General features: G+C 47.4%; 1 protein-coding gene across 1 annotated transcript in view; it reads left to right on the forward strand.

Moving 5' to 3' along the window:
- Positions 1 to 9,027, forward strand: part of LOC133020647 (kinesin-like protein KIF20B) — a 32,501-nt gene extending 23,474 nt beyond the window's left edge. The window contains exons 31-34 of the mRNA XM_061087288.1: positions 6,104 to 6,178; positions 6,765 to 6,858; positions 8,203 to 8,372; positions 8,477 to 9,027. Of these exons, the coding sequence (XP_060943271.1) occupies positions 6,104 to 6,178; positions 6,765 to 6,858; positions 8,203 to 8,372; positions 8,477 to 8,557 (420 nt within the window). The 3' untranslated portion in view covers positions 8,558 to 9,027. The remainder of the gene's footprint in view (positions 1 to 6,103; positions 6,179 to 6,764; positions 6,859 to 8,202; positions 8,373 to 8,476) is intronic.
- The last annotated feature ends 12,121 nt before the right edge of the window (positions 9,028 to 21,148 follow it).

Here is a 21,148-nt window from a genome sequence, read left to right on the forward strand (position 1 = left end):
GCACGGAGTCTCACTCCCTCACCCGTCTCTCTCTCTCTCTCTCTCTCTGCGGGTCTGTCTGCACAGAGTCTCACTCCCTCACCCGTCTCTCTCTCTGCACAGATCTCACTCCCTCACCCGTCTCTCTCTCTGCGGGTCTGTCTGCACAGAGTCTCACTCCCTCACCCGTCTCTCTCTCTCCCTCTCTCTGCGGGTCTCTCTGCACGCAGTCTCACTCCCTCACCCGTCTCTCTCTCTCTCTCTGCGGGTCTGTCTGCACAGAGTCTCACTCCCTCACCCGTCTCTCTCTCTCTCTATCTCTCTGCGGGTCTCTCTGCACTGAGTCTCACTCCCTCACCCGTCTCTCTCTCTCTCTGCGGGTCTGTCTGCACAGAGTCTCACTCCCTCACCCGTCTCTCTCTCTGCGGGTCTGTCTGCACTGAGTCTCACTCCCTCACCCGTCTCTCTCTCTCTCTGCGGGTCTCTCTGCACAGAGTCTCACTCCCTCACCCGTCTCTCTCTCTCTCTCTCTCTGCGGGTCTCTCTGCACTGAGTCTCACTCCCTCACCCGTCTCTCTCTCTCTCTGCGGGTCTCTCTGCACAGAGTCTCACTCCCTCACCCGTCTCTCTCTCTCTCTCTCTCTGCGGGTCTGTCTGCACGGAGTCTCACTCCCTCACCCGTCTCTCTCTCTCTCTGCGGGTCTGTCTGCACAGAGTCTCACTCCCTCACCCGTCTCTCTCTCTCTCTCTCTCTCTGCGGGTCTGTCTGCACGGAGTCTCACTCCCTCACCCGTCTCTCTCTCTGCGGGTCTGTCTGCACAGAGTCTCACTCCCTCACCCGTCTCTCTCTCTCTCTCTGCGGGTCTGTCTGCACAGAGTCTCACTCCCTCACCCGTCTCTCTCTGCACAGAGTCTCACTCCCTCACCTGTCTCTCTCTCTCTCTCTCTCTCTGCGGGTCTGTCTGCACGGAGTCTCACTCCCTCACCCGTCTCTCTCTCTGCGGGTCTGTCTGCACAGAGTCTCACTCCCTCACCCGTCTCTCTCTCTCTCTCTGCGGGTCTGTCTGCACAGAGTCTCACTCCCTCACCCGTCTCTCTCTGCACAGAGTCTCACTCCCTCACCCGTCTCTCTCTCTCTCTCTGCGGGTCTGTCTGCACAGAGTCTCACTCCCTCACCCGTCTCTCTCTCTCTCTCTCTCTGCGGGTCTCTCTGCACGCAGTCTCACTCCCTCACCTGTCTCTCTCTCTCTCTCTGCGGGTCTGTCTGCACGGAGTCTCACTCCCTCCCCCGTCTCTCTCTCTGCACGCAGTGTCACTCCCTCACCCGTCTCTCTCTCTGCAGGTCTGTCTGCACAGAGTCTCACTCCCTCACCCGTCTCTCTCTCTGCACTGAGTCTCACTCCCTCACCCGTCTCTCTCTCTCTCTCTCTCTGCGGGTCTCTCTGCACGCAGTCTCACTCCCTCACCCGTCTCTCTCTCTCTCTCTCTCTCTCTCTCTGCGGGTCTCTCTGCACGCAGTCTCACTCCCTCACCCGTCTCTCTCTCTCTCTGCACGGGGTCTCACTCCCTCACCCGTCTCTCTCTCTCTCTCTGCGGGTCTGTCTGCACTGAGTCTCACTCCCTCACCCGTCTCTCTCTCTCTCTCTGCGGGTCTCTCTGCACAGAGTCTCACTCCCTCACCCGTCTCTCTCTCTGCACGCAGTCTCACTCCCTCACCCGTCTCTCTCTCTCTCTCTCTGCAGGTCTGTCTGCACAGAGTCTCACTCCCTCACCCGTCTCTCTCTCTGCACGCAGTCTCACTCCCTCACCCGTCTCTCTCTCTCTCTCTCTCTGCGGGTCTGTCTGCACTGAGTCTCACTCCCTCACCCGTCTCTCTCTCTCTCTCTCTCTCTGCGGGTCTGTCTGCACTGAGTCTCACTCCCTCACCCGTCTCTCTCTCTCTCTCTCTGCGGGTCTGTCTGCACTGAGTCTCACTCCCTCACCCGTCTCTCTCTCTCTCTCTCTCTGCGGGTCTGTCTGCACTGAGTCTCACTCCCTCACCCGTCTCTCTCTCTCTCTCTCTCTCTGCGGGTCTGTCTGCACTGAGTCTCACTCCCTCACCCGTCTCTCTCTCTCTCTCTCTGCGGGTCTGTCCGCACGCAGTCTCACTCCCTCACCCGTCTCTCTCTCTGCACAGAGTCTCACTCCCTCACCCGTCTCTCTCTCTCTCTGCGGGTCTGTCTGCCGGCAGGATCTTGGCCTCACCTTGATCCAGCCGAGCTTCAGCTTGATTAATGGGACGATACGTGATGGATCCTCACAGAGGTCAGAGGTCAGGGAGACGCCCACGTCCTCACGATCACACGTCTGCATTGTTCAGGTCAGTGGAATGAAAACAACACGTGATGAATGTGAGACCAGAGGTTTGACAGCTGGACGTCACGTGTCATCAATTAGGGAAACAGCCCAGAATAAGTTGTTTTTCATCCAGGAGGAAAATGCAGTAAACGACTCGAGCCTCAGTCAGGGAAGAGATTCGCTGTGAGGGCTTGTTGTTGTGTAGGTGTTGAAGACAAATCTCCTTCACATGAAGAACGAGGATTCAAGCTTCTCTCACTCTGAGTCTCTCCCAGTGAGATGAACTCCTGTGGTTTCACACAGTTCCATATGTTTGCTGAGAGCAAAGACATTTAAGATAAATGATGAAAAACTGGTTCATGTGACTGACAGGAAGTAATTTGTATATCACATTATATTCACATTCATTCAATGTAATTACAGGAATAAACGAATCATAAAAATGCATCAATCATAAAAGCTAATGTGTAATCAAAGGGAGGAGGTTCCTTCAGGGAGGAAACGTGACTTTACATCCACAACATTAAAGGGTTTGTTCAGACAAATGAGAAAATAAGACTCAACGGCTCCTGAAACTCCACCGAGCTGCGTTTCAGAATCCACAAATCTAAAACACTTTCTACTGAAGCATCATGTTAGAGACTCGGATCTGAACTCATCACTTCAGCCTGTGAACCTTCAACATTTTAAACATGTTCTCCTCTTTCACTTGCTCCCTGGGACTTTATCATGTCGTCTACATGTTGATAGACTCACACGGATGTCAACACATTAATATTAATGTCCTTCCCTCTGTGAACAACACAAACTATACACCAGTCACACACACACACACGAGGAGGCCTATTGGTTTTTAACATTAAACATGAATGCTGCGGGGTGGGGGGGGAGTCTGAACTGTGTAAAGCTTTAATTCTGCCTTTTAAAATGACATGAAACATTAAACTGATTCCGGGACAAACAGCGAACTTGAACGTCCACTAACGAGCAGAACATGTTCTCAGGGAACCTCAAAGACCTCCGGCTGTAACGTGATGGTTATTTTTATACATAATGTATTTGGCTCCAATTTCCACGGGTCCTTAAAAGCCTGAAATCCAATGAACTGAATTTTAAGTTTTTAGATCTTACGGTCTGGTTACAACAGAGTTCTGTCGTGCAGCCGATGGTGAAGATCAAAGTAAGATGAACTGAATCTGAGCAGGTTAATGAAAAGCTGTGACCTGCTCAGGGTCAGGACAACACCTCCTGGTGTTATTAAGGTGATTTAGCTTTCTTAACGGAAAACAAGTCTTCACAGCTGTTTCCAGGTCAGTGAGGAATCAACTCCTCAGACATTGTAAACTCAGAGAAACCTCTGAATTAAATCCGCTGTTAACTTCTCCAGCAGCTCACTGAGTCTCTGGGGATTATGTTTGTGAATAGAAATGTTAGATTTCTTTAATTGTCTGAGTTCCATGAGGAACGTTAGTGAGCTTCAGTTGAAGTGTTTTATAAGTTTCATTGTGAGTGAGTCCGAGTCGCCTCAGCAGCTCGTTGGTGTGTTTTACAACAAGGACTCGTCTCCTGTGTCTGGAACTGAGATGAACACATGTTCAGAACTTCTGTTCCCAACAGAGCAGCGGAGAAGAAGTTCTGACCTTTGAGTTGTGCTTTGTTCCAGAGAGCTGGGGCCGAGCTAGTTTCCTGTCAAAGCTCAGCTGGACAGAAAATTGGCTTCATTGCAACAAAGCACCTGAGACATGGTGAAAGAAAACAGTTCAAACGAAGAAAAGATCTTTGGAAAACAAATAAGATTCTTTATAGAGATTTAATTTGTTAAAACAGAAGTGAATCCTGTGAGGCTGAGGTTTGTGTGTCTGAGGCCTGTCCCTGTTTTTATACCGACGTTAGACCTGCTGTCTTCAGAACGCTTTACATTTCCTCTTCAAGTGCTCGTAATGGTTTTTTAAAAGAGCTTTGTAATCACATTGTTTAAATGTAGACGACACTCCGTCAGGCCTTTAACCAAGTTGTTTCTTTTCTTAAGTCTCACATTTTCAGGAGGAGTAAACGACGACCGACACGCGAGGTACATATTTTTATTCTATTAAACATCTTAATGTTTTCATCCTTCAAACTAAAATTCATCACATTCCCCATCATCATTTAACGAGGTAGCTTAGTGTTCACGTGTTGATCTGGGTTCCTTTGATGCTTGTTACTCACCAACACACTTCATGGAGCAGGTTCCGGTTGGTGGCAGCAGAAGTGTGAACATGAGGCTTCGAGCCAAATGAGAAATGAACGAGAGAGACGGCGCTGAGCAGTCGTCCTCTTTCACCTTCAGCCTCTTCGTTGGCCGTGGTCCAACAGGAGACACCAGGCTGAGTGAGGCAGCAGGAGACTGTTTACAGGCACATCATTTGATTACAGCCAATAATCCGAGTGAGGATGTTTACACCGGTTTGTTGTTGGAGCATTTACTCGTTTTCACGCCACGAAGCAAAGTGGGACGGATTCCTGAAGACGCTTGTCTCACATCAGGTCGTGATGTCACAGATTCCCTCCAGTGTTCAACCTCCAAAACAAATCTCCTCCACGATTCGCGTGTGTCTGAACCTCGAGGTGAAGTGCAGCGCTGCATGGGCGGAGCCTGTCGAGTCAAGTACTGCGTGTTTGAGATGAAGTGGTCAGGAAGAGATTTCATGTTCCAACGTGAAGGACGGTTTCTGTTCTGCTCGTTAAACACCTGAGCTCCTGATGTTCAGGGAAGAGTTTCCTATTGATGCAGGAGAAACGCTCCCAGGACACTGAACAGTGCTTTACTACATATAAGACTCCATCACAATAATCCCACAACATTCTTACTCCTTTCGTATTTTATCATTAAAATGTTTTTCAGTAAAAATAGCAGAACTTTCATCATATCTGACGTCTACCCGCTGGTTATAGGTGGAAACGATGGAGTTTAAATGCTTGAGTGACCTGAGAGACTCGGTTTGGTTTGTTGAAGTGAAATCAGAATTTAGATCTGAGTGAATAAACCAGTGAACAGGTTGATGAGCTTCAGCTGGGGGGGGGGGTGGCTATGTGAGAGTGGTCGCCAACCATTCCACATCGTCTCCAGCAGTTCATTGCCGCTGGATTATCTGCAAATTTAGAGCCCACGGGCAAAGAAGTGTTTTAATGTTTGTTTTCCCACAAACTAACTTAAAGGGAAAGTTCACAGAAAAACAAGAATTTAGATTTGATGGTTAAAAAGACTCGGACCTTCTCATGTCATTTCATTCAACTCATCACATCAAGGAGAAAAGACTCTGCATGGAAAGTGTCTGAAGTATCAACACTTTCCTTCATAAACAATATGAATCATAACCCACAGAACAGTCCCGGACAGTGGGCGTGGCTCTGATGGGCGTCACACGTGTTCGTCACCAGGATCTTGTTTGTGAGACACAGACAGTTTGTTGTGACGGGAGCAGTCGAGGTCGCCGGCTCCGGCCGTCGCTCTGACAGATTAATAACCATAAACTGAAGCTTGTTTTCTTTCCCTCACAATTATTCCGTCTGGTAAAACGGTAAAAGTGGAATCGAACGTTTTTCTCCTCGTGTCTCAACGTCTCGTCCAGAAGCTTCTGTCATTACTGAACACTTTGAGGTTGATTTACCGATTACACTCGTTCCACAGCTGAGTCACTGTGTGTGTGTGTCTGTGTGTGTGTGTCTGTGTGTGTGTGTGTCTGTGTGTCTGTGTGTGTGTGTCTGTGTGTGTGTGTCTGTGTGTGTGTGTGTGTGTGTGTGACAGGAGCAGGTGGAGGCAGATAACAGAAGGAACACAAAAACCAAACTGACGACAAAGCTGACGCCACACAAAGAGGAGGTGACGATACACACACAGACGTGCAGACACACACACACACACACACATGTAGACACACACACACAGACACACACACACATGCATAAACATGAACATGTGCTGTGACGATATATTAACATAATTTATTCAGTGTTGTTCATCATAATCTCACATGATTCATGATGTTTGTTTTCATACGTTTCTTCAGTTCAAACTATTTCATTGTAATTTCATTTTCTAGCTTCAGTCTGATTTATGATAAACATGTTCAGTTGAATCGTGAAGTGGATTCATAAACAGGTGACACGTGGTAGAGAGTTTTCATTTATTAAAACACCACAGAAGAAGAATGGAGTTCTCTTAGTGATTGGTCTTATCTTCGTCTTTAAATATGTTTAAAATGAATAAAGACGTTTTCTAGTTTTTCTTCATAAGCCTCGTTCTTCAGCAGCTGCTTCTGCTGGTAAATCTGCACATTTTATATAATAAGTTCTAATATTCCCATATTGGAGTGATATGACCCACTGGACGGTTGTGTTACTGTTGTGTTACTCTCTGTTGTGTTACATGTTCAACAGATTAACCCGGTTCACTGTTCTCTGATCAGGTCTCGTCCCCGGCGACTCGCGGCAGGAAGGAAGGGACGCTGCAGAAGATCGGAGACTTCCTGCAGAGCTCGCCCACGCTGCTCGGCTCTAAAGGTCAGTGTGGAGAGAGAGAGAGAGAGAGAGACACTTTGAACTGCTTCCTGTAGCAAAGCATCATGGGAGTGAGGAGGTGAGAACCGAGACCTCAGGAGGATCCAAGGTCATCGACGACCAGCGGAGCACGAACATGACTCACCAGGTCAAACCTCCGACTTCCTGTCGGGTCGTTTGGTGAAAGATAACACGGGGTCGCCACGGTGACCGAGCGAGAGAGCGACTGTAATGATGGAGAAGGTGGAGAAGAGGAGAAGGTGGAGAAGAGGACATGTTGGAACCAAGTCGTCTCGTCCTCAGGGAGCCGAGCTTCACTCGGTCAATTCATTATCACTGCGGGAATCCTCCATCTCTCCCCCTCTCCCCCTCTCTCTCTCTCTCCCTCTCTCTTTTTCTCTCTCTCTCTCTCTCTCTCTCTCCATCTCTCTGTCTCTCTCTCTCCATCTCTCTCTCTCTCCCCCTCTCTCTCTCTCTCCCTCTCTCTTTTCTCTCTCTCTCTCTCCCCCTCTCTCTCTCTCCATCTCTCTCTCTCTCTCTCTACATCTCGCTGTCTCTCTCTCTACATCTCTATCTCTCTCTCTCTGTCTGTCTCTCTCTCCATCTCTCTCTCTTTTTCCATCTCTCTCACTCTCTCCATCTCTCTCTCTTTCCATCTCTCTCTCTCTCCATCTCTCTCTCTCTCTCCATCTCTCTCTCTTTCCATCTCTCACTCTCTCCATCTCTCTCTCTTTCCATCTCTCTCTCTCTTTCCATCTCTCTCTCTCTTTCCATCTCTCTCTCTCTCCATCTCTCTCACTCTCTCCATCTCTCTCTCTCTCCATCTCTCTCACTCTCTTTCCATCTCTCTCACTCTCTCCATCTCTCTCTCTTTCCATCTCTTTCTCTCTCTCCATCTCTCTCTCTTTCCATCTCTCTCTCTCCATCTCTCTCTCTCTCTCCATCTCTCTCTCTTTCCATCTCTCTCACTCTCTCCATCTCTCTCTCTTTCCATCTCTCTCTCTCTTTCCATCTCTCTCTCTCTTTTCATCTCTCTCTCTCCATCTCTCTCACTCTCTTTCCATCTCTCTGTCTCTCTCTCCCTCACCTTTTGTCTCTGTTATTTTACCTCCTCCTTTTTATTGTTCTGCACTTTTTAAACGTGTCTCTTAAACTGTGGATGTGTTTGAATTTGAAAGCTCGGTGTTTTCCTGAAACAATGCAGCCTGTACGATGAATATTTATATAGATTTGTGTATTTAGTCTGAAACTGAATCTATTAAGACATTGATTTCTTCTGTCCTGTTTCCTGTGACCCTGAAGTGAAAGAGCAGAAGCTGATGATATTTATTCTGAATGTCTCTGCAGCGAAGAAGATGATGAGTCTGGTGAACGGTCGGGTTGATGCCTCCTCCTCTTCCTCCTCCTCTTCCTCCTCCTCCTCCTCCTCCTCCTCCCTCAGTCTGAGAGCAAACAAGAACAAGAAGAAGCTGTACAGGCCGGAGATCTCCTCGCCCATGGACATGCCCTCACACCCAGTGAGTAGAAACTCTCACCAGCAACAGGAAACTCTTTCTGTTCAGACGGAAACACCAACTCTGAGTTTAGAAACTAAATGTGTTAAACTCTGTTCGTCCTGTAGATCATCAGCCGAGAGCCGGTGGAGAGAGAGAGCGACCATCAGATCATCAGGAGGCATCTTCGCTCCAAGATGATGAAATGAGGAACGCTCAGATTCTAAAGAATAGGATCAGAATACAGAAAGAGAAAGATCGGATCTGAACGGAGAGTCGCTGTTAGCAGTTAGCTTAGCATAAAGACGGGAAGCTAACCTGGTTCATATCTCAGTCTTAATTCACAGTTAATTCCTTTGATGATCAATAATCAGCTGACTGATGATAAAAACAGTCATTAATTCTTCTTCACTTTAGACAACGTGCTGACTTTACTTTAATGTGCAATGAACCCTCGATGTTCTCGTGTCGGAAGGATTTTTCTCGAGATTTGTTTTAATCTGCTGTTACTTTATATTTAGTTTCATATATTTTACTTTTCTGTTTGTTAAAAGAGGAGTTTTATCTCGATCTCGTGTGAAACCACTGATTTAAGCTCCATGTTGTGGAAGAGAAATGGTTAAAATCACTTAAGCTACAGTTCAGAAGTTCCCGCTGCACTTTATCCCCGAGGTCAAGAGGTCGAAGTCCCTGTGACCTGAAGGCTCCGGATTCTCTTTTGTACATTAAAGTTGTTTTGAGGTTAAAACATTAGTTTCATGCACTTTTCTATCAATGTTCAGTTTATTCTTCAGACTTTTCATACATTTGTTTAATAAAAAAAAATGTAAATCAGATAAAATCTTTGTTTTTTTTAATCACAGGTCAAAGGAAAACACTTGAATTTCCACAGTTTCTTTTGTGTATTTATTATTTTTGATTTACTCTGCCCGGACTTAAAGAAAACCTCAGTTTCTGTAGAAGTATATGAGAAGATGACTTTGAATATTATGTATACTTCACTTTATGGGATACCACAGTGTGATTGACAGCTAGGACGTCCAATGGGTGCCAGTGGCAGATGTGGGTGTGTCATTGAGCTCTGAGCCAGGCTCCACCCCCTGCTCGTACAAATATGGTTAATAAAGAAAGTGAAAATTCGGTAAAATGTTAAACAGAAGTTTGTAAGATTTAAAAACAGGATCAGATTCCATATTCAAATCTCATCTGACCTTTTTGACAGATCTGCTGCTGCAGCAGATGTTTCTGTTCCAGATGTTCCAGCTGTCGACCCTCAGGTCAGAATCGGTCTCGTCCAGCTGAAGCTGCAGGAACATGAAACTTCTTCGATGTTTGAAGTTTATGTTTAATTCAAAGTTGGTTTTAATAGTAATGTGATGGAGGTGACACATGAACATGTGACTGGATTCTTCTGTTTCTACGTTAAGAGCCAAGATTCTTTCTTCTTCTTCGTGTGTGAACGTATCATTAATAACCTGTTAGTGGGTTTTCATGAGGAGAGAAGTTCTCACTGAGGACGTCCAACGAGTCTCAGGGACAAGTGAAGACATGTGGACCAAACACTCGTCTTCTCTAAGTAGAGGAATGTCTCTGTCTGTCTCCCTCTGTCTCTCTCTCTATCTCTCTACATCTCTGTCTCTCTCCCTCTCTCTCTGTCTCTCTGTGTCTCTCTCTCCCTCTATGTCTCTCTCTCGCTCTGTCTGTCTGTGTCTCTGTGTCTCTCTCTCCCTCTCTCTCTGTCTCTGTGTCTCTCTCTGTGTCTCTCTCCCTCTGTGTCTCTCTCTCTCTCGCTCTGTGTCTCTTTGTCTCTCTCTGTCTCTCTGTGTCTCTCTCTCCCTCTATGTCTCTCTCTCTCGCTCTGTGTCTGTCTGTCTCTCTCTGTCTCTCTCACTCTCTCTCTGTCTCTCGCTCTGTGTCTCTGTGTCTCTCTATCTCTCTGTGTGTCTCTCGCTCTGTGTCTCTCCCTCTCTCTCTGTCTCTCTGTGTCTCTCTCTCTCGCTCTGTGTCTCTTTGTCTCTCTCTCTCTGTCTCTGTCTCTCTGTGTCTCTCTCTCTCTGTCTCTCTCACTCTCTCTCCCTCTCTCTATGTGTGTGTTTGAAGGAACAGGAAGAAGGAACCCTTTACTCTGGAGGAAGTGACATCATCTTTCTACTGAGTGAGTGTTGAGGGTTTGAAGACGATGTCACTTTCAAACGCGGAAGAATAGAAATCCCAGAAGAAGAGGAACGACTGATGAAGAGGAAACACGCTGATGGATCTGAAGTTTCCAAATCGAGTTAACACCATTTCTCATCATTAGCTCGCCCTCTGTTTTCCTTTCCACCACCGATCATCTGATTAGTCGTCTGCTTCCTCTTCGCAGAAATCTCATTATCCTCTTCCTCCTCATCCTCGTCTTCATCTCAGCCCGCGAGCGGAAACCCTGAGGAGGAGAACGAGTGATGAGACCCTGGGAATAAAAGTGTAGAACCGAAGGAAACAGGACAGATTGATTATTAAAACTCCTTCGTCATTAGTCGTGTGAGTTTTTCTTCTCATGTGTGTAACCACTTGTGTGTCGCAGAAAACACAAACTGAGAAGTTTCACTAATATCACCGATCAAAACACAAAACACATGAATTTAAATAAACTAAAACAGTCAATTTATAAGTAAACAACAATTTTATGAATAAAATGACTCGAACACATTTGTTTGTGGAGAACAGAACATCTGTATCAGAGTGTTCCAGCTGAAACATCAGGATTCTGGAACAGAGACGACCTTTGACCTTCACAAGTCACATATCACGTGATGATGTCACAGCAGCTGCTGACGAGATATAACAATTTCTCACTCGTTTATTACGTAGAAATAAAGTTCATAGTTTTATAGAAAAACTAAAACTGCAGCTCTGACATTTATCACTTTATGTTTCAGTCAAATTCATTTGATTCCAATTATCATGACGTCCCTCTGACCTTTGACCTCTGACCTCTGAAACATCATCATCAGCTGTGAGTCAGAATCTGAATCAAACTGAGAAATTCTCCAAAGTCTTGGAGATGTTAAAAGGCAAAGGTCACAGTTGACTCACATCAGTCTGGGTTCAACCTCTCCTCTCCTCCTCTCTCTCTCCTCTCTCTCTCCTCCTCTCTCTCTCCTCTCTCCTCCTCTCCTCCTCCCTCTCCTCCTCCTCTTCGCCTCCTCTCCTCCTCTCTCTCTCCTCTCCCCCTCTCCTCTCCTCCTCCTCCTCCTCCTCTCTTTTCTCCTCTCCTCTCTCTCTCCTCCTCTACTCTCCTCCTCCTCGCCTCCTTTCCCCTCTCCTCCTCTCCTCCTCTTCGCCTCCTCTCCCCCTCCTCCTCCTCCTCTCCTCCTCTCCTCCTCCTCCTCTCCTCCTCTCCTCCCTCTCCTCCTCTCCGCCTCCTCTCCCCCTCCTCCTCCTCCTCTCCTCCTCTCTCCTCCTCCCCTTTCCTCTCCTCCTCCTCCTCTCCTCCTCTCCTCCTCTCTCCTTGTCTCCTCCTCCTCCTCCTCCTCCTCCTCCTCCTCCTCCTCCTCCTCCTCCTCCTCCTCTCCTCCTCCTCCTCCTCCTCTCCTCCTCCTCCTCCTCCTCTACCTCCTCTCTCTCCTCCTCTCCTCCTCTCCTCCTCTCCTCCTCTCCTCCTCCCTCCTCCTCCTCCTCTCCTCATCTCCTCTCCTTCTCCTCTCCTCTTCTCTCCTCCTCTCCTCATCTCTTCTCCTCCTCCTCTCCTCCTCTTCGCCTCCTCTCCCCCTCCTCCTCCTCTCCTCCTCCTCCTCTCCTCCTCTCCTCCTCTCTCCTTGTCTCCTCTCCTCCTCCTCCTCCTCCTCCTCCTCCTCCTCCTCCTCCTCCTCCTCTCCTCCTCTCCCCCTCTCCTCCTCCTCCTCCTCCTCCTCTACCTCCTCTCTCTCTCCTCCTCTCCTCCTCTCCTCCTCTCCTCCTCCTCCTCCTCCTCCTCTCCTCATCTCCTCTCCTTCTCCTCTCCTCTTCTCTCCTCCTCTCCTCATCTCTTCTCCTCCTCCTCTCCTCCTCTTCGCCTCCTCTCCCCCTCCTCCTCCTCTCCTCCTCCTCTCTCCTCCTCTCCTCCTCTCCTCTCCTCCTCTCACTGGTGGAATATGAAGGTCACAGGTTGAAGTGCAGCTTCTCTTCTCACATCACAGCTCAAAGCTGATGAATCACATCTATATGTAATAAATCTTTATTATTTCCTGGTGCGGAGCGAGGCCGTCTGTCCAGCGAGGCTCCGCCCACACGAGACGCCAGGCGCCACTACATCATCGTGACGAGTTTGAAGGCAGCGGTTTGAAGTGCACACTGATAAACACACAACGTACATCACAACTATTTAAATCCTCTCTGAGTAACTATTAATTTTATTTGTGCTGAGTCAACATTTATCTTGTTTCTGTGCCAGGTCACATGATCCGTGCCGGGTCACATGATCCGTGCCGGGTCACATGATTCGTGCCGGGTCACATGATTCGTGCCGGGTCACATGTCCCCACAGATCCACATGTTTGACTCCAGCGCCAACGACCTGTTAATGTGAAGAGATGAATTTATGCTGCACTTTCCTCGTCCTAACGAGCACTAAGAGCACACACACACACACACACACACACACTTACACCGTGAGTCACCCAAACACAAACACACAAACATACATCACACACACACACACACACACACACACACACACACACACACACTTACACCGTGAGTCACCCAAACACAAACACACAAACATACATCACACACACACACACACACACCATGAGTCACCCAAACACAAACACACAAACATACATCACACACACACACACACACACACACACCGTGAGTCACCCAAACACAAACACACAAACATACATCACACACACACACACACACCATGAGTCACCCAAACACAAACACACAAACATACATCACACACACACACCATGAGTCACCCAAACACAAACACACAAACACACAAACACACAAACATACATCACATTCACACACACACTCATACATTCTTCAGACTTCATGTAATTATAACAACTTTATTTACAACACAAAGTTCTTCACAAAGGGATGAAGGTCATAGGGGTCAAAGGTTAAATACAGCGTCAACCCCTGAAGGTAGTGAATATCAGAATAAAACAGGAAGTCATGTCTCCAGCGTCTCTTGAGGGACGGATGTTTGTTTGTTTGTTTGTTTGTTTGTTTGTTTCCCTGAACCTGATCCTGAGCCACGTCTGCTTCCACAGTTTCACAGCGTTTCTCAAACATCAGTGTTTCCAACCTGGAGCGATTCTCTGCTCTCACAGAGCGGCTGTTCCTCCGTCTCTTTCCTCTCAGCTCTGAGGTTATGGACGAGCTGAGAGAGCAGCAGCTGCAGGCGGCACAACACAGACACACAACACAGACACACAACACAGACACACAATAAATGAACCCAGAGCAGACGTGGACGTGTGTCCTGCTCCTTCACACGAGACACTGAAGAGAACTGATGTGCTTCACACTGTAAATCCCTCAGAGATGTTTCCCTCCTCTCTGAGTTTCTCTCTGAGACGCATCAGTCTGATCTGCGAACAGGAAGTGAGTTAAACATCGGAGACGAGGTTTGTGGAAGGACCACGGACAGCTCCTGCTGCTCAAGGCCCCAGGTTCAGCACCCTGGACAGCGGCCATGACACAGGACCTTCTCCAACGTCAGCCAATCACAGACGTCCTGAGTTTGAACCCAATGTAAACAAATGTCCTAACAGGAGATTTGTTTTCATGATCCTGTTTAAATTGATCTAAAATAAAAACTATGATCAGGGCCGAAACCTTTCAAATTATTAAAAGCTCTTGAATTAAATTTCACAATAAAAGGCCCTAAAAACCATAGACATATATAAAGACTAGATGTCTCGTTTGATGGAGCCGGACGTCACCACATGGCGGCCATCTTGCTACGGGGCAGCTCGCTCACCGATAACATTGTGTTGGTGGTAAATAACCATAACTTGCTCAATTTTCAACCGATTTTTAAACGGTCTGGTTTGTTACAAACGTCAGAGATGTAGATATGACACTGCATACTTATGAATAATTATGTTATTTTCTAAAAAGATTTAATAATTTATGCAGTGTCATAACTACATCTCTGACGTTTATAACAAACCAGACCGTTTCAAAATGGGTTGAACATTGACCAAGTTATGGTTATTTACCACTTCCAACACAATGTTATCGGTGAGCGAGCTGCCCCCTAGCAAGATGGCCGCCATGTGGTGACGTCCGGCTCCGTTGGCCGGCAACGCAGACGAGACATCTGGCCTTTATATATGTCTATGCTAAAAACGGTCGAATTGTCTTAGATTCAGTTTGAATGGATCTGAATGTTTTCAGGCACCGAAGAAGAATTGTTACATCTGGTTTGTGCTGCGTCATTAGTGTGTTTGTGGTTTTGACCCGAAACAGGAAACAGCGAATAACTTGCTCCTGGTTGTGTCTCTGTTAGTGAAGGTACAGTGAAGGATTATGGGTAGGAACAAAGATCTGATGGTGTCTGACAGTCACTCACACACGTGAAGACGAGTGAGACATGATCCTTTCTGTCCTCGCAGCTGTGTGATGAAGAGGAGGAGAGGAGAACTTCACACTGAGGAGGAATGAACATCTGGATTAACGCTGCAGAGGAAGAACGGGGGAGAGACAAAGGGATGGAGAGACAAAGGGATGGAGAGACAAAGGGATGGAGAGAAGAAAGACGAGCGACTGGTGGGAACCAATGAGACGTAGAGGAATGAATCCAGCCCTCAGAGCTGAGAGAATTTATAAAGATGCAAATGTGGCCCATTTACTGAGTGTGTGTGTGTGTGTGTGTGTGTGTGAGTGTGAGTGTGTGTGTGTGTGTGTGAGTGTGTGTGAGTGTGTGTGTGTGTGTGTGTGTGTGTGTGTGTGTGTGTGTGTGTGTGTGTGTCTGTGAGTGTGAGTGTGAGTGTGTGTGTGTGTGTGTGAGTGTGTGTGTGTGTGTGTGTGTGAGTGCGTGTGTGTGTGTGTGTGTCTGTGAGTGTGAGTGTGAGTGTGTGTGTGAGTGTCTGTGAGTGTGAGTGTGTGTGTGAGTGTGAGTGTGTGTGTGTGTGTGTGAGTGTGTGTGAGTGTGTGTGTGTGTGTGTGTGTGTGTGTGTGTGTCTGTGAGTGTGAGTGTGAGTGTGTGTGTGAGTGTGTGTGAGTGTGTGTGTGTGTGTGTGTGTGAGTGTGTGTGTGTGTGTGTGTGTCTGTGAGTGTGAGTGTGTGTGTGAGTGTCTGTGAGTGTGAGTGTGTGTGTGTGTGTGAGTGTGTGTGAGTGTGTGTGTGTGTGTGTGTGTGTGTGTGTGTGTGTGTGTGTGTGTGTGTCTGTGAGTGTGAGTGTGTGTGTGAGTGTGTGTGAGTGTGTGTGTGTGTGTGTGTGTGAGTGTGTGTGTGTGTGTGTGTGTCTGTGAGTGTGAGTGTGAGTGTGTGTGTGAGTGTCTGTGAGTGTGAGTGTGTGTGTGAGTGTGAGTGTGTGTGTGTGTGTGTGAGTGTGTGTGAGTGTGTGTGTGTGTGTGTGTGTGTGTGTGTGTGTGTGTGTGTCTGTGAGTGTGAGTGTGAGTGTGTGTGTGAGTGTGTGTGAGTGTGTGTGTGTGTGTGTGTGTGTGTGTGTGTGTGTCTGTGAGTGTGAGTGTGAGTGTGTGAGTGTGTGAGTGTGAGTGTGTGAGTGTGTGAGTGTGTGTGTGTGTGTGTCTGTGTGTGTGTGTGTGTGTGTGTCTGTGAGTGTGAGTGTGTGTGTGTCTGTGAGTGTGAGAGTGTGTGTGAGTGTGAGTGTGTGTGTGTGTGTGTGAGTGTGTGTGAGTGTGTGTGTGTGTGTGTGTGTGTGTGTGTGTGTGTGTCTGTGAGTGTGAGTGTGAGTGTGTGTGTGAGTGTGTGTGAGTGTGTGTGTGTGTGTGTGTGTGAGTGTGTGTGTGTGTGTGTGTGTCTGTGAGTGTGAGTGTGAGTGTGTGTGTGAGTGTCTGTGAGTGTGAGTGTGTGTGTGAGTGTGAGTGTGTGTGTGTGTGTGTGAGTGTGTGTGAGTGTGTGTGTGTGTGTGTGTGTGTGTGTGTGTGTCTGTGAGTGTGAGTGTGAGTGTGTGTGTGAGTGTGTGTGAGTGTGTGTGTGTGTGTGTGTGTGTGTGTGTGTCTGTGAGTGTGAGTGTGAGTGTGTGAGTGTGTGAGTGTGAGTGTGTGAGTGTGTGAGTGTGTGTGTGTGTGTGTCTGTGTGTGTGTGTGTGTGTGTGTCTGTGAGTGTGAGTGTGTGTGTGTCTGTGAGTGTGAGAGTGTGAGTGTGTAAATAAAACAGTTTCTAATAGTTTGTGGAAACAATGGAATTAGAAGAAGATACAGCACACACACAGACACACACTCACACACAGACACACACACACACACACTCACACAGACACAAACACACAGACACACACACACAGACACACACACACACACACACACACACAGACACACACACAGACACACACTCACACACACACACACACACACACACACACACAATCACGGGACGTGACACATCACATAGCGACAGCTGTCTTGTCACAATACGCTCATTACCCATCATGCCTCTGTGGAACACTGGGGGGGGGGTTATATACGATAATTAAATTCATTGTTCTGTTGGTGAAGGAATGAATTTGACCAACATGTGACATGTGACATGTGACAGAACTCAGAAACTCAGAATGAGTTCTGCTCTCAAACTGAAACCACAACTTTGTATTTCTTCTCCTTCTCTTCAGCTCTGTGACGCTTCCAGGTTTCCTCTGCAGCAGCAGAGAGAGAGAGAGAGAGTGAGAGAGAGAGTGAGAGAGAGAGTGAGAGAGAGAGAGAGAGAGAGAGAGAGAGAGAGAGAGACGCAGGTCATCACCTCAGTGTCTGTTCAAATGTAAATATGGATTTCAGAAGAGGAAGGTGAAACTATCGCAGACGAGAGAAACTGCTCTCGACGTGTTTCTGAGGTTAGAGGTCAGAGGTCAGAGGTCAGAGGATTCAGGAAATGTGAATCAAGAAAACCTTTGTGTTTGATGCAGAGAAGCAGAAAGGTGCGTGGGTTGAACTCACAGCTCAGGACTCGTTTCTCACGTTGGGATCGGTTCCTCCGAGCGGAGCAGCTTCAGATCCACGTTCGTCTGCAGAGGAACAAAAGAGGATTTTGTCTTTTAATTGGAACTTTGACCTTGAACGTAGCTGCTGTTTTCAAAGCAGTTTTCAGTTGTAATTCTCCTCCAGGCTCCGAACACAGATGGATTTATTCACGTCTTGTTCGTCTTCCTGTCAAACTCTAAATCCTCCTTCACACTTCCTCTCTTCCTCTGCTTCAGATCTGATCCGCGCTTCAGGCAGGACGCTTCTAGACCGAGAGAACACAAAGAACACAAAGAATAACACAGATGTGGAAACGGCTCCTGAATAAACGAGACATTCTGTGACAACAGAGACCGGATCTAGTTTTTCTAGAAGAGATCGAACGAGGAGTGAAGTGTGTGAAAGAGACGGAGGAAGAAGAGAAGGAAGGAAAACAGAGATGAGGACAAACGGGTGAAAAGAAATCAGATGTGTGAATGGAACAGACGAGGAGAGAATGAAAAGAAGAAAGAGACATGACATCTGTTTCCTGTTTTAAGACAAAGAATCTTCTGAGGAGAACAAAGACATTGTCTCTGGAGGAATGAGGTCGATGACCAGAAGCTCCGCCTCCTTGTGAGGTCACACAGTGAAGCTCTGAACTTCATCTATTCAATACACACGTGAGGAAATCATGAGTGAAATGATTAAACATCAGATTTCCTGTGATGTGGTGATAGATGAGCTGCTTCCTCCTCCTCCTCCTCCTCCTCCTCCACCTCCTCCTCCTCCTCCTGTTCCTCCTCCTCCTCCTCCTCCTCCTCCTCCTCCTCCTCCTCCTCCTCCTCCTTCTCCTCCCTCTCCTCCTCCACCTCCTCCTCTTCCTCCTGTTCCTCCTCCTCCTCCTCCTCCTCCTCCTCCTCCACCTCCTCCTCCTCCTCCTCCTCCTGTTCCTCCTCCTCCTCCTCCTCCACCTCCTCCTCCTCCTCCTGTTCCTCCTCCTCCTCCTCCTCCTCCTCCTCCTCCTCCTCCTCCTCCTCCTCCTCCTCCTCCTCCTCCTCCTCCTCCTCCTCCTCCTCCTCCACCTCCTCCTCCTCCTCCTGTTCCTCCTCCTCCTCCTCCTCCTCCACCTCCTCCTCCTCCTCCTCCTCCCTCTCCTCCTCCACCTCCTCCTCTTCCTCCTGTTCCTCCTCCTCCTCCTCCACCTCCTCCTCCTGTTCCTCCTCCTCCTCCTCCTCCTCTTCCTCCTCCTCCTCCTCCTCCACCTCCTCACTGACTCCTCCTCTCAACATGGCTGCTGGCTCTCATCACGCTAACCACACTGAAAGCCTGTGATTCAGAGCAGATTGAGTCTGAGCTCATCCACCACTTCTCCGTCTTCATCCCTCCATCACCCGTTCATCTCTCCACCCTCCCTCTCTCTCTCTCTCTCTCTCTCTCTCTCCTCTTTCCGGCCAGCACTTCTCATCTTCCCTACTTTCTCCACCTCCCACTCCTTTTACACCCGCTTTCACTTCTTCCTCTTTTCTTTCCGTCTGTCTGTCTCAGTTAGTCCTTCCTCTCTCCTCCTCTTCCTCCTCTTCCTCCTCTTCCTCCTCACCAGACATCCAGCACCACTCACTTCTTCACTCTCACAAAACTAAATCTGCACAACACAGAGTCCTCCTCCTCCTCCTCCTCCTCTTCCTCCTCCTCCTCCTTCTCCGGTTTCCAGGAGGAAAACTCGTCTCTTCAAAGACGCCTGAGTGAGAATCTTCAGAAGTGGATAGATTGTGTCCCTGCTGTGAGAGGACGTGTTGTTATCTGGGACGGAATCACAGCGTCTGTCCCCACAGACATTACTCCTCAGAGGATCAACACATTTAGATGGAACCCAGAAATCTGATCTGATTAAATTGTCATCAAAATAGTTTGGATAATTGTAAATAAAACGGCTGCTAAATAGGCAGTTTTAAATTTGCAAGTTTTGTCAAATGTAAATCTTTGTGTATAACTCAAACACTTAGTCCAGTTCAACTCTGGAATCTGCATCAACACAAGCAGCTGCTCCTCGTGGTTTCCTGCTGACTCGTGTGGTTTCCTTCTGGGCGTCGGCCTCTCACCTGAGTGACAGCTGAGTTCTCTTTGATCTGACTCTTTGATCTGACTCTTTGATCTGACTCTTTGATCCCACTCCATCCATTAGACTGTGTCTGATCCCAGTTCAGGTTCAAGCAGAGAACTGAGTGTAAATGTTCAGAGTCACAGGCTCAGGTTCATTTCTGCTTCATCGTGATGGAATCTTCACCTGAAGGATTTCAGAATAAAGCTGGAAAGAGCAGATAAGATATTTTGACAAAGGCTGGTGCAGTTTATTTTAGCGCTGTTGAAAGAAACAAAGAGATGTTTGTCGTCAGATCTTTGTTTTACTCGGAACAGGGATGTTTTTAATCGGTCACAGTTTCTGTCTCTGAGCTCTTTCTTTATCTATGGACATTTTCATGTGTTCAGTTGTGTCCGAGTTCTGTTTCCTGTTTTAATTTAGAAATTCTGCTATTTCCTCCCTCTGTCCTTGTGGTCTTCACCTGTCTCTGATGCGTCTCACCTGTCCACTCGTCCTCTCTGTGCTTCTCCTTCTCTTCCTCCGGTCGTCTCTTCCTCTGCTTCCACGTTGGTGACAAGTCATTTAAAGATGTCTGTTCTCTCTCTGCTCCGATCTCCTGCTTCAGTTCAACTCAGGAACTGTGACTGCTCCGCTCGTTTATAAACATGATGTATCAATCACATTATGAAAAATATCAGCTTTAATATTTACCTCTGCACTGAAACAGGAAGTGACACAGAAAAGACGTTTCATCAGCTGTTTTTATTGAATCATCTGAGCAAACACACAACTGTCCACTGTAAAATATGTTTACATTTCAAACAGGTCAAGTCTTCTATCAGAACAATACGTCCCCACAGTGTTGAGCGCTTTGACTCAGAGACACAAGGTTGTCCATCTGCTAAAATCTTTGTTTGATTCTGATCTTTTCAGTTGTGAGTCTGTTTGGACCCGTTGGTTCTGCCTCCTGGGTGGAGACGATCAAAAGTCCAAACCCAACTCCTGATGAAAGCCAACAGATTTCCAGTCACTCACACAGTAGCACCTCTGTTGTTTCATATGTGAAACAATATGAAATGTCATAAAACGTGTCTGTTGTTTAAAGACGTGAGTTTCTGTGAGTTTCACCACGACAGCAGCAGCATCATGTTTCCGACTCGTGCACAGGAATCATCTGCAGAGAATCTGATGATTTGATTGGTTCAAAGACACTTTGCAGATCGGGTTTGTGGGTCTGTGTTGTGTCTGTGTTGTGTCTGTGGTTTACTGGCGGTTGTGGTCACCAGGAACCAGTGAGGCCCCTCCCTTCTCTTTTAATCATCATATATGTACATCACTGTCCAGAACTACACGCATGTTGGTCAACAGCCGTTCAAAGCTGTTGACCAACATGCGTCCAGACATTTATTTCCCTGTTTCACTTCCTTCACAAAGATTCACTACGTAGTCGACTCTGAGGATTTTTCTTTTTTCAAATGTCTTCTTGCTCGTTGGGGATTTAATTATTAAACACTTTTTTTCTGTACATATTTTTGTTGACCTTGAAATCTGACCCTTAACCAATCAGCTCCAAAGACACACACACTTTATAAATAAAGAGATTTCCGTGTCTT

This window comes from Limanda limanda, chromosome 15 (assembly GCF_963576545.1).
Source record: "Limanda limanda chromosome 15, fLimLim1.1, whole genome shotgun sequence".
In the NCBI taxonomy this organism is placed as follows: domain Eukaryota; kingdom Metazoa; phylum Chordata; class Actinopteri; order Pleuronectiformes; family Pleuronectidae; genus Limanda; species Limanda limanda.